Below are 13,639 nucleotides of genomic sequence, written 5' to 3' on the forward strand. Positions count from 1 at the left end.
ATTGGGCCCGGTGGCGTGGCCTAGCGGCTAAAGTCCTCGCCTTGAAAGCCCCGGGATCCCATATGGGTGCCGGTTCTAATCCCGGCAGCTCCACTTCCCATCCAGCTCCCTGCTTGTGGCCTGGGAAAGTAGTTGAGGACGGCCCAATGCCTTGGGACACTGCACCCGCGTGGGAGACCCGGAAGAGGTTCCTGGTTCCCAGCTTCGGATTGGCGCACACCGGCCGTTGCGGCTCACTTGGGGAGTGAAACATCGGATGGAAGATCTTCCTCTCTGTCTCTCCTCCTCTCTGTATATCCGGCTTTCCAATAACAATAAAATCTTAAAAAAAAAATTCTTAGCATTGCCACGGCACATTTCTGATAGATTTTGTTTCCTCTGCCATTAGTAACGCAGTTCCTCTTGACCAAGTGCTGACATGCTAGAGTCTGTTCTCACTGGCTTTGTTTACAGTCCCTTGCATGCATTTCTTCCCAACCGCATGTTTCTGTCTGAAAATCAGCAATAGGAATGTTTTCACCACAGAAATCCATAATTACATGACTCTGGCCTGGGCACTGCCCCGCCCCCACCTTCACTGCACTGGAGGTAACTGGACCACTGAATCGAGACGAATGTTGTGGTGTGAACCTCTTCCCTTAGGTTTCTTTCTTTCTTTCTTTAACAATTCTCCATCCTGGCATTATTACCTGGAGGTAGTTTTTATTAACACAAAAGCAACAGGTTACTTGGAGCAAAACTTGAATTCTCTATCACCTAACAGAATCACATTCAGGCAGTAGACTTGTCCTTTTCTTGCTTTGACAGAGCTACACAAAGCTTTTCATGTTGCCATTAGCACTTCTGCAAAGGCATCAGTCAGTGGGGAAATTGAGCTCCTTTGGTATGTTCTCAGAGGTCTCTATCACTCACATGCAACGGATTGCCTTAGTTGCATCTTTCATCTATGTCTTCTGAAACTCTAAGCTGTTTCTGTGTTTCATCTATCATATTTCTCCATGGTTGTCATCTGCTATTGGCTGCAGTGAATTCCAATTCTACAAATGGCTTCAAAAATTGAGGTAATCCTCTAAATTAGGACCTAACTCAGGACTTGCTTTCTAACCCAGAGCATTAACTAGGGTTCCAGGCTTACTCTTTAATTCTGGAAAAGAAAATATTAGCATTGAGACAAATTCAAATTCTTCTTATTAATAATTCAGTTTCTCAAAAAACTAGTTCTCCTTGGAACAGATTGAATTATATAAAACCAAGGCTTTCTTTCCATAGCTTTCCTCTCAGAAAGCAGCATACATATATACATTTTAGGAACAAGATCTAGAAACTGCATTTACTGAACAAATCAGAAATCAACTGAAGTAACTTTTTGAGAGCCAATTCTAAGTCACAGGCTTCTCCAGCAAAGAAACAACACTGTTCACGGCTCTGTTTAAGTCTCTGACAAAATAAATTTTCCATGCAAATAATTAGTAAATATGAGTAAATGTCACAAAGTTTTTGGACAGTGACGTTAAATGTTAAATTAATTTTGGTGCAGAAAATGTGGAATTTACGCATACAAGGGGTTCTTTTAAAAGTTCATAAAAAACATGTATGGAAAAACTGGGCCTGTATTTTAAAACATTTTTTGTGAGAAAATAGTATTTAACTACTGTTCTACATGACTTAAAAGATTTATTTGCTTGTTGATTTATTATTTGCGAAGGTTAGTGACACACACACACACACACACACACACAATTTTCCACAAAGATTTACCTTCCCAAATAGCCACAACAACTCAAGAACTGGGCTGGTTATATGCCAAATCTAGGAGCCAGAAAATCCATCTGGGTATCCCACATTTGTGGCAATGACTCTTGAATCATCATTGGTTGCTTTTCAGGTGCACTATCAGGAAGCTGGGTCCAGAATGGAGTGGCCAGAATGTGGATGCTCCAATCAGTGGCTTAATCTACTGTGCCACTTCTCCCCTCCATGAACTCTCTCACCTGACAACCTCCTTGATAATCTGTCTGGTTCTACCTGTGCACCCTTCAATATGTTTGCTATTCTAGAATGACAGGTCATCTCAAAACATTGCCTTAGCTGTGTGTTTGCTTAGGAAAACCTTGAGACAAAGATGTGAAGGCAGGACTAAGAGAATAAGAAACCAGGAAGCTCCTGTTTCCATCATATTAGTATGCAAATAGCAACAAAGTACAAAATAAACACACTTTATCTACTGATAAAGGGATCCTATCATCCACCTGGAATGGCCTTTAATTCTGATAAAATTTCCCTGCCCCAGTCATTGCAGACATTTGGGAGAATGAACCAGTGGGTGAGAGAATCTGTCTGCCTTTCAAATATGTAAGACTATTTAGGGAAGAGAGAAAAGTAACAGCTGGTTCCTGTATTGCAATTCCCACATTTCAAGATCTCGATAGTTCTTGATTACCACAATGACAGCTCAAATACTGAATATTTTCACATTTCCAAGAGTTCTACTGCATAACCCGTGTGTCAGACATATCTCAGAGTTGCCCTCCTGGGAGCAAGAAAATAGGGGAATCTCTGCATCGGTCACTTCTGTCAAAGATTAGCAGGTGCTTTCCTCATTGCCTGACACACGTCTGTTTTTCCCTGCATAGAAACAGGAGCTAGGAAGAATGGGGCTACATACCAATAGTCCCTGCTCTAAACGGAAACCAGAGTGTATTCTTCCCTGCTGAAAAATACCTTTTGCATGGGTTCCTGTTACATTCCAGATAAACCCCAGATTCTGCATCATGTTTACACATCCCTGTGATCTGATTTCAGGGTTACTTGCATCCTAGACATCTTAGTGAAAGCTGGATAGGAAGTGGAGCAGCTGGGACTTCAAGGATGCCTCCAGCACGGGATGTTGGTGTCACAAACAGCTGAATTTTCTGTACCTGGCTCCACATTTTTTTGTTGTTGTTTTCATCTCTTCTCTATACAATAAGTGAGTCCTGTTATCTAGTACTACAGCTGACATAATGAAAGGACTTAATGGATGCTTATTATGTATGATTAAGTGAATGAATAACTGAACGAAAGTGTGTAATCCAGGGTTTGAATGGAGACACCTCTGCAGTAATGCGGGGAAACATGTGAACCAGCTTGGACAATTAGCCTGAACGACAAGAGAGCTGAGAGTGGGGGAAGTGGCCTGGCTATGACATTGTGTGTAGCTTCTGGTAATTGTATTACACAACAGATGATTGGGGCCATTGGCAGGTCAAGTTCTGGATAAACATTCTGGACACCAACAGAGCACTGTTGCTAAAATGCAATGACTTGCTTGTACTAGGAACGTTGCTCCAGTGTGGGTTATTTGGGAATTCCCAGGGCTTATAAAGCACTGTCAGTGGTACTGGCAGATGGAGCCATCTACACAGAGGGGCCGGAATCTGTTTAGTCTTCAAGCTTTCTAGAAACAGTATGAGGTCGAAGCCTTTATCTTTTTTTCCCCCAAATTTGTAAGCCTTAACTTAGGTTAGCCATGAAACAGGGGACTTTTAGAAGAATGGTATGAACAGTAACCTGAGAACAATAACAAGTGCTTCTCTTCTGCTTTACATTTGCAAGACACTTCCACTTTCTCTTTTTCCCTTGACCTCCTATAATCTTTTAGTTTTGTATTGTAATCTTCATTTTATAAGGATAAAATTTAGGCATTTGTCCTCTTTTCTACATGGTAAATGGAAACCAGACCTGAACTTTTAAGGGAGGCTGTTTTGTTTATAAATCCACAGCTCCTTGAAATAGACATAGTGCCTGCTGGGCCTGGGACAGAGGGACAAGCGAATGTGATGAGGAGGAGAGTGGCTCAGGGGAGCGGGAAGAGAAACTTGGAGAGCTTCTTGGTCTGGCTGTCTTGGGAGATTTTTCAGGTTGGGGACTAAATAAACCCTGAATTGCCCTGTGGTACAGGACACACAGTTAATGCAGAGGGAAAAAGTCACAAACAGAATCATATCAGGCAGAGGGTAGAGGCTGTTCCTAGTGGGCAGTCATCCCCAGCAATCTCAGAAGTGTACACAGTTCTTCAGTCTTTCCATACCATCTGATGGGATCTGCCAGGTTACACTGCTTCCTTCTACTGCCATGCTGGCTTGCTTCCTACAAGGTTGGAGCCTTTGGGAGTTGAATCCATTCACTCCATTCTAGTATGTGTTTGGTCTCTGTTAGCAATGTTGGCGTGCTTCCATCAGAAGGAAATATCCGATGGGACATCAGCATGGCCACTGCTATTAGAGAGCACCTCCTTCCTCCCATCCACTGGTTCACTCCTCAAATGTGCAGGAGACCAGTCCAGATCCTCCTCATAGGTGGGAGGGACTCAAAGATCTGAGCAATCCCTTGTTGCCTTTCAGGGCACATGTTAGCAGAAAGCTGGAATCAGGAGTGTAGGCTGGACTCTTACCCAGACACTCCCACATGAGATACTGTTTCAAGCGGCATTTCAAACTTTTTATGGGAATACTACAACATAATAATACTGTAAATTTAAGCTAGAATTTCATACTAGTGCCTCACACACAGAAAAGACCTTAACAGGTGTACCTTAATTTGTCTTATTAGGCTAGATCCTGTAGGTCCTTCTAGACCCTGTTAAAAAATTACCATTGAGTCAATTAGAACCCATTTAAAATTTTATTTGCAGACTCCTGTAATAGAAGAGAACCCACTTCCAACCCACATCATGATGTTAGGCCACACACACACACACACACACACACACACACATACACACATATGCCATGACCTGTTGGCTGAGAAACACTTCTATGGAAAAACAGAACTTCAGGTTTTCATAAGGAATGCATGTGAGACTATTTTTGGGTTATACCTTCTCTAAGAAGAAGGCAATCAGGGATAAATGTTGCTTGGCCGGTGAAATCAGTCAGTTATGGCTACAGTCCTGACCATTGTGCTTGGTAGTATTACTATTTTTTAAATAATGGAACTAGCTACCAGAATAACTAAATGAGAGTGTGATGTCCTTAAGTAAAACAAACTATTTATATAACTCAAACCAATAAAAGCTACTCATGGGCCAATGAGGCACGTCACGACATCCAATGTGTTGTCCCTTTTAAAAGAAAACAAAATCCTACACTATTCAATCTGAAGTCTAAATTTTTCATAGGGGATTTATTGGGATGCATCTCTGTACAATTAATGGCCTCTTCTTTACTTTGTAGTGTGCACATAATTCTGTTTAATCACTATGGAATTATCCCCTGGGGTAATACCCACAGTGCCTTTTACCAGGTTTTCTTGATAGATGGAAGCGGCTTGACTGCTATAATATACTAATACCAAAGCTTTTATTTAGAAGGAAAAGCACACATGAAAAGAGACATGACACTCTTTGTTATCAAGCAAACTCTAACAGCTTTTGAAGTAGGGTCTTTAAGCTTAATTAAATGAGAAAGGCTTGTAATGGATGATTTTTAACCTCTTAGGAAGGAGCATATAACCCACGCAAGTGAGAAAAGTGCTGAATCTCCTTAGGTAAATAAGTTTTGAAATCCTCATGACCTACTGTATCAATGATCATGGCAAGGCCGTATAAAATAGCATACTGAAAAATTACTATATGGCTCGTTGAAAGTTACACTCAATTTGATTGAAATTGATGTTGAATTGTGTGTTGAATGTAGTACCTCTTAGTGTGGTTTGACAAGTCTTTTAATAGATACAACTAATCAGCCCCAAAAGAGACTTACTCTACTGGAAAAGATTTCTCTTAAGAAATAAGCCACATTTTCCCATTTGCCAAAAGAGAAAATAAACTCTTTGCATTTTCTCTAATTATGTTATAATATTATTCATCATACTTGATGCACGAGTTCAAAATCAATATTAGTCATATCACACTGAGCCCTTTATTACCAGAAATATGTGATAGAAGTTTCTACACCCTAAGTGTTCATATTTAATAGGCAGATGGTAGCTACTGAATTTCCACAATCTGGAGCAAGTTAAATTTAAAGTCAGTTTGATGGTTCACACATTTGTGCAAGGAACTTGAATAAAACCATCCTGAATTTGATGACATTTACAAATATTTGTACTGTCTTGTAGGATGCCTGTCTGATCCCGATGAAGTCTATTTCTTTTGCCTCTTTCCCCAGGTCTTTTCAAGAGAGGTTGTTGCATGAATTGACCCATGAGATGTGAACTGATAGGAGTACACCTCTGGACTAATTCTTTTATTGGTATAAAGCTTCAGGTACAGAACAGGAAAAGCTGTGAATGCCTCATACTGCGAGTTGTGAGAAATATATCCTTGTGTAAGGCCTGGTAAAAGAAAATAGCTTGCTTTTTTTCTTATTGTATTTTCATTTGTGATCAATATTTTTAAAAAGAGCATTCCAAGGAACACTGATATCATAGTGAATGCCGCATGTTCAGAGATTTTAAGGCAACAATAATGCTGTCTTTTCCACCTGGAATGAACTCATCTCTTTAGAAAGGCTAATAAATTGTATATAAAATCTAAATTTCTTGAAAGATGATTTTCTTGAAAGATAAAAAAAATCCAACCGTATAGTGATTGTATCCTGAGGTAGAAATAAGTTCTTGCTGCATTCTATTGTGCAGAGAAATTATAATGCAGAGCCCAGTGAACCATCAGTGTGTCTAGATTCTAGAATTTCTTTATTTGAATCCCCCCTGTTCTAGTATTTCTGGAAGATTCACAATATTTTTTTTATGCATTAAATGATATAATGACTCTCCTGGTATTCCTATTTTAGCTTGTTTAGAAATATTTCTCCATTATAGACAGAAGATTTTTTTCTCTCCATCCTTTTCATTTGTACTTTTCTAGACAATTATTTCAGTTTATAATGAAAGAATTTTTAGTGTATTATTTGGTATATTCATAAGGACTACAAATTTACAAAACTTAATTTACAGGTATGAGTGTAGGCTGTTTCAAATAAATGTTTTTGAAAGTGTTTGGGAAGGCAAGTTTTACAATTCTTTTTCCATTTCTGAATGATTTTACAGACTTTTAAGACTAGGATCAATGTATTTGGTTAGACTTCTAACACATTTGTTCAGACGTTGGCCTATGTTGGTAGAAATCAACGTGCCTCTTGATTTCACCTGAGATTTAATATTACAAAGTCCAGATTATAAGATCTATTGTATTGCTGTCAGTAGAGGAAGCTCTAACAACTTGTATTTCAGCGGAAAGGATTTAGAGAAAGTAGATATGCTTGATTTATGATAGTGTAATGATAGCAACAGAAAGGACCCTTTATCCATGTGGGAGACCCAGAAGAAGCTCCTGGTTCCTGGCTTCAGAACAGCTCAGCTCCGGCCATTGCACCACTTGGGTAGTGAACCCATGGACGGAATAGCTGTCTCTTTGTATCTCTTTTTCTCTGTAAATATGACTTTCCAAAAATTTGTCTTTTTGAAAAAAATCATTTCATTTATGATCAATATTTTTCGAAGAACTGTTGTGCTATCTCCATGAAAACAAGAATTTGGGTAGATTCATCCTTCCAGTAAGTATCAACTTATTTTGGGGATGTGAGCCCCACATTTATCATGTCAGTAACCAATCCAGAAGGCTAACGAGATTGCATAGTCCATCTTGTTGACAGACGACATTGCAGTTACAGCAATAGATTTTGAGTTGGTTGGGAATAACAACCAGCATGGAAGTGAAGACCACATGGGGAAGTTCAGGCTACCTGGGAGTTTTGGAGCAGGTTGTCTTTGCACTTGGTTAAAGCTGATTCAGTAGAAGCACATGGCAAATAAGGAGGACAAGTAGGTTTACAAAGAAGTTATTTACCACTTTAATAGAGCTGTCCAACATTGGGTCACATAGAGCATCCTAAAACCTCATTGCTTTCATAGCCTTCCTATCTCACCAGAAGAGATCTGAATTCTCTAGGAAAAAGCAAATCAAACATAGAAAGAGATGCCATGATAAGACTTGTTGCTACAGCACTATGTAAGTTAACGATGCCAGACTTTGGATTTAGTTAGAGGACATTTCTGCAGTCTAAGACAGCTATACAGAGCCTTAAGACATTGTATTTACAGAACTAATAAGGGATCTACATCCTATCACAGCTCTGCAAGAGTCTTAATAGTATGGTGGAGCAGTTCCCTTAAGAATCCTCATTTTCTTATATGTGGAAAAGCTAGTAGTTCTAAAAAATAGTTTCCTGGAAGAGGTTAGAACGGCTATTATATATCAATTGAATATAAAGTATGGTTATGTAAGCCAATCTTGCATGCTAATATTGCACAGGGTAGAAAGCAATAAAACAGGATGATGTGCTTCCTGGGGCCATGTAGTAGAAACAGAAGGAACCTCTTGACTCAGTATCATTGCGATGCCTCAAATTCCAGGAGTCCACTTGTAGCTGGCTTTCCAGTGGCAGTGCCATGTTGAATTCCCAAAAGTGCACATATCTTCCTTGCAGAGAGAAAAAAAAAATGACAAAACCAAACCAAAACAGACAAGACATCCAAAACTCAAAGAGATAACACCAGCCATTTCAAACTGTGACACTGTTCGTTTTCGAAGAGAATATATAATATTTCAAAATATTATATATACACATGTATTTCAAATGGTACAAAGTAACTGTAGATCCAAATCAGAAGACAGTTGATCCTTCTTCATGATGCCCAAAGTGTTCACCAAGAAAACCCTTTGTGAAAATCCACTTTCCAGAAACTCCAAGTTGCCAGTGTTCTCATCAACAAATGCTTCATCACACACAGTAAATGCACTATGATTATCTAGTAACCAAAGTGCAAATAAGAAATCCATTTGGTTTGTAAGTGAGTAGGATGTTTGAAATTCTCAAAGTGTGTTTTCCACAAGGTTGGTTTTCCTGTGTTACCACAAAAGCTTCTGTTAGGTTCTTGGGTGAATCTGAAACCAAAGAAAGAAAGAAAGAAATTTCAGGGACAGAAATACTAAGTGAAGACACAAAGAAATGTGATCATGCAGTAAATGAGAACATCGTGAATTTTGATGATGCTTCTTCCTTTAGATGATCTGAAGTTGAAACAACTCTTTTTTTTTAAATACAGTAGTAGTTCTCAAATGGTGATCAAGGCATATTTGACAGGGTATGATATTTTCATCAATGCATTTGATTAATTAGTGTTGTAACCGAGGGGAGACTCTTGGAACAATTTCTGTCTGGAATTCTCTTCACGAATGTGTGACCTGTGCTGCTGCATAGAGATCAGTCCTATGAGGGACCTCACAGTTGGTTTACAGCAGTGCTGTCATTGACTTAAACTCATTGATAATTTTTGAGTAAAAATGCTTCATTTTCATTTTTCACTGGGACTTTCAAGTGATACAATTGTTCCTGTGCCCATCTGGTGTGAATTGGACCTAAGTAGGTCACCTCAAGGTCTTGGCAAGGTGGGCTGATGCAGAGGGGTGGTGTAAAGCTAAGTTATCACAGAGGTTAGACTGTATCTGTGTAAGAACAAATGAGAACCTGGCAAGAAGAGGAAATGTTCTACTGAAGGACACAGTGATAAGGCCGATCAAGAATACACTTCTATAACTATTGAGCTCACTTATTTCACTTGAATAAGATTCCCCAAATCAAATATTCAGATATGCATGCACAGAGAACTACTGGTTTACAGTGTAACTAATGATTGTCATAGAATTGAAGTCTCTAAAGTCCAAGGACTTATACATTTTTTTTATCATCTTCAAATTCTTCGCAGTGTTACAAATTGAGGTCTTGAAGCCCAGAAGTGAAATCCATTTGAAGCTTTTAGGGCAAGGCAGGAAGAGCAACAAAAGTTTACATTCAAAAGTTGGTTTGGCCAAGGTCAGAGTGTATGAGAAATTTCCATGCATTCATTTTTGCATCTTTTCCTTTGGCCTTATTTCACATCCTACATTCCTGTGGCCTTATACTTTTGCTTACTTTGGGAAAGGAAGGATCGGTGCTTCAAAAACAGAATGGAAATTTTCTTTTTGTTCCTCCGCAATCAAGCCTAATCTCTATTCTCTGTGGAAGACCAGGGCCTCTGTTATGTTGACCAGCACATCCAAAGATGTTAACACCAGAAATTTCGACAGCAGTGGCTTTAATGTGTTTAGTGGCTAATGAAATGAATCTGAGACAATGGTGATGGTACTTGGTTTATTTTTCCTTTCTTTCAGGAATCTTGGAATTTCTCCAAATTTTCAAGTTTATTAATGCTTATTTCTTATTTTCAATTCTTTAACCTTCTGGACAGCAAAATCTTAGATTTTCTCTTTCTCTCAAAGGGTATTTCATGCAAACATGAACTGGATGTCAGGATTACAGAGTCATGAACTCTTGCAAATTTTCAGATCATGCACAACTTCAAGTGAAAAGAAGCAAGAGCATGCCACATGTAGCTTTCCATTCCTTTATCATAAAAACATCGGGGCCAATTGAAATAGAGAGTTGCAACATCTAGGTTACCATCAGTATGAAGGACCAGCAGAGCTTGAACAAATGATGCGGTGATTTGTGTAGCGTCACTCTGACAAAGTGGTTATTATAGTTACTTATGCCATATAGGTTCTACCAATTCTTCCTTTAAAGAATACAATTTGTAAATTAATTTTTCATTTTTTTCACTAGTCTGGGAAACATTCACTTGCTATATTAAGCAAATCCAAAGTTGGTTGACACTTGCTATGGTATTACATTAGGTTATGCTTTGTCATTTTAACTTGCTAATTTTTCCTTCAAGTGACTTTGTTTTTAGGTAGGTTAAAATTTTGCCATGAAAATCCATGCAGCTGTATCAAGGTTATGCTCAGAGAATGTGATACCAACTTTATTATACTCTAAGCTGCAGTTTGGAAAGCCTATCAGTTTGAAAACGTCCTTCCTACAGATGTCATCCAGGAGCTTATCCTCTTTTTTGAAGACCTATTTTTCCAAATAATCCAAAAACATTTTTCCTAGTTCCACCGCTTCTTTCTCCCTCCTTTGCTAATCTCACTAAGATTCAGTACCCCAAGGTTTTCCTTTAAGGTGACTGTCACCCAGGCTAACCCGTATTCTGTGTATCTGTTAGTTTAGATGCAAAGCTGATTTTCTACTCTATTTTCTTTAAAAATGAACACCATAAAAATTTAAATACACCAAGCTTTTAAACAGCCTTTGTTTATCTACATTTCCAGGACTCCTGAGAATTTTCTCTTAGCATGATTACTTCGGAAGGAACATACAAAGTATGATTTTACCCATGAAACACATAAAATCGATTCTCTTCAGATTAACAAATGAAATGATTTTTTTTAAAAAAAGATCTTTTTAACACAGGGAAATAGAATGAAGTCCAAAATTTTTTCTAATAATTATTTTACAATGGATTTATTTTTAAAGTAATAGTATCAAGGCAAGTCTCAATTTTCATTAAAAATTTTGATTGTTTCTTCAGCTTTTTAAAAATATTTATTTATTTATTTGAAACACAGAGTGGCGAAGAGAGAGAAGGGGAGAGACAGAGAAAGAGAGCTTCCATTTACTGGGTCAATCCTCAAATGGCTCCAACAGCTAGGTCTGGGCTAGGCCAACACAGTAGTCTGGAAGTGCGTAAGAGTCTCCTGTGTAGGTGGCAGGGGCCCAAGTACCTCAGCAAACTTTTGCTGCTTTTTCCAGGTGCACTAGGAGGGAGTCAGAATGGAGGAAGAGCAGCAGGAACCAGAACCAACTATTGCATGTGGCAACTTATCCCAAAGCACCACAACGCTATTCCCTCTAATGCTTTCTGAGAGTTTTTTTCTGTGTTATAATTACATACAAGAACAAAAGATGTGCTTTTTTAATTTCTTCTTTCCCTCTTTGATATGAATAGGAATGATACAACAGATTTGTATAATACAACTTGGAATGATAAAATAGATTTGTAAATGAAATTATTAAAAGCAAAATTGCTGGCATCGATATTTGGATTGTGTAGGTGCACTGGAGCTCAGGAGTACAGACAACTAATAAAACCAATTCTCCAGAGTATGTGATGTGAGGGTGGGGCTGTCAAGCCTTGTTTTCTAGAACAGATGGCTCCTACATGCATCTTCCGGAATTACTGGTGACTTTTGTGAGTAAAACTGTGAAACTGTAAACTTCCTGGGCAGGTAGGGAAGACTATGTATGTCAGTAGTAGTGTTGGAGTTCTTTGAAAGTTTGAAAGCGTATGTTTTTCAGAGTCCTCTTTTTTCCTTCTTTAAGTACACTCTTTAGAATTCTCAGTTGACTATTACATAGCTTACATGGCTGTGACAGTCTCTCATTCCCTTGCTTGAAATAGATAAGTATGTCAGGATAGGTACAGCTCTGCTTTTAAACCACTACAAGGGCGATTTGTTTCCATTAGGCATTCAGCTGTCTGTGCTGTGTTTAGTCCGCCTAGAGTGGTAAAATTTTGTGCCCTAGCTTCTATAACCCTAGTCAAATTCTACACACAACTCCTGTGATACCAGATAATGCCTGGGGGTGTGTTTATAATATCTGTGATCATTTTATATTATACTCCACAGAGACCAAATCAACAGAAGTAATATATTGCAATAAGGTGTTAGTAATAATTTCAACTTTATATTTAAAAGAATCTCATTTCTTCTGGGTTTTTATATATCTGAATCTCAAAAACATTTGATTAACTTTATTTGGCTATGCTTGAGTTTTGGGTCTGCAATACCATGAGATTAGGCCTTAACTTTACAATGAGTGATAGGCTATCATTTGGATTTTTGGAATAAAGTTTTGGGAAAAAAATAATGTAGCAGTGTCATGTTTAAAATAGATGATTGGTATTCATCTATACTAGACAGATTTAAGAGTTATTTAAATAAAACCAATTTTAAGGGCATCTTCAAATTTTTTGGCAAATCATTTTCGGGCAGAAACAACCAAAATGAAGCCTGACACTCCCCTTCCCCTGGCTAAGTAAAACCATTTCTGTAGAAATATGGCAAGTGTCAGGATCCTTTTTGACTCTTCTTGTCTGTCTTGAAATTCCTTTCAAGAACACAACAGTCTCTGATGAACTACCTGGGTCCATGCGGTTGTGTGGCAGCAATGCAGGTGGTTCAGCTGTTCTTCCTGGTCACAGGCTAGAGGGGTATGGTCAGGATTACCACGGTGCATAGAGGTCACTGAGTTTGACATTCAGTGCACTACACTCACTCTACATTTGAAAATATGAGCTTAGTAGAGTATTTACAACATTACTTTTAGATTTCTCATCATAAAGCTATAAAAATGGAAGAGTCAAGTATACTTATGACGAAATGACGCTGAGAAGGATCACATTAAGTTTCATAATGGGAATGGAATCAGAGATGTCCTTTCAAATTGGGGAATCATGTAATAGACTCAAGGTGTAATATACTGGGATATACAACTAGTGGATTTCTAAGAAAATAACCAAATAGATCAATACACAAATGTACACACACACACACCAGGGCTTACCCTCAGTTGGCATACCTGTATGATTATGCTGACTGTCAAAAGATTGACATACTTTTACAATTATAGTCAAACTGTCACTGTTTGGTTTCCGTAACAATTTACAATTCTCATCCCATCCCTTTTGTAATTTCCAGATTATTCATTCCTAGCTG

General features: G+C 38.4%; 1 protein-coding gene across 2 annotated transcripts in view; it reads right to left on the reverse strand.

Annotated features, from left to right (window-relative positions):
* Positions 1–7,813: 7,813 nt before the first annotated feature.
* TAFA1 (TAFA chemokine like family member 1) overlaps positions 7,814–13,639 on the reverse strand; it is a 717,432-nt gene continuing 711,606 nt past the window's right edge. For both annotated transcript variants that reach the window (XM_058678569.1, XM_004581601.3), the window contains exon 5: positions 7,814–8,926. In XM_058678569.1, the coding sequence (XP_058534552.1) occupies positions 8,909–8,926 (18 nt within the window). In that variant the 3' untranslated portion in view covers positions 7,814–8,908. The remainder of the gene's footprint in view (positions 8,927–13,639) is intronic.

Source organism: Ochotona princeps, chromosome 21 (assembly GCF_030435755.1).
Source record: "Ochotona princeps isolate mOchPri1 chromosome 21, mOchPri1.hap1, whole genome shotgun sequence".
Lineage (NCBI taxonomy): Eukaryota > Metazoa > Chordata > Mammalia > Lagomorpha > Ochotonidae > Ochotona > Ochotona princeps.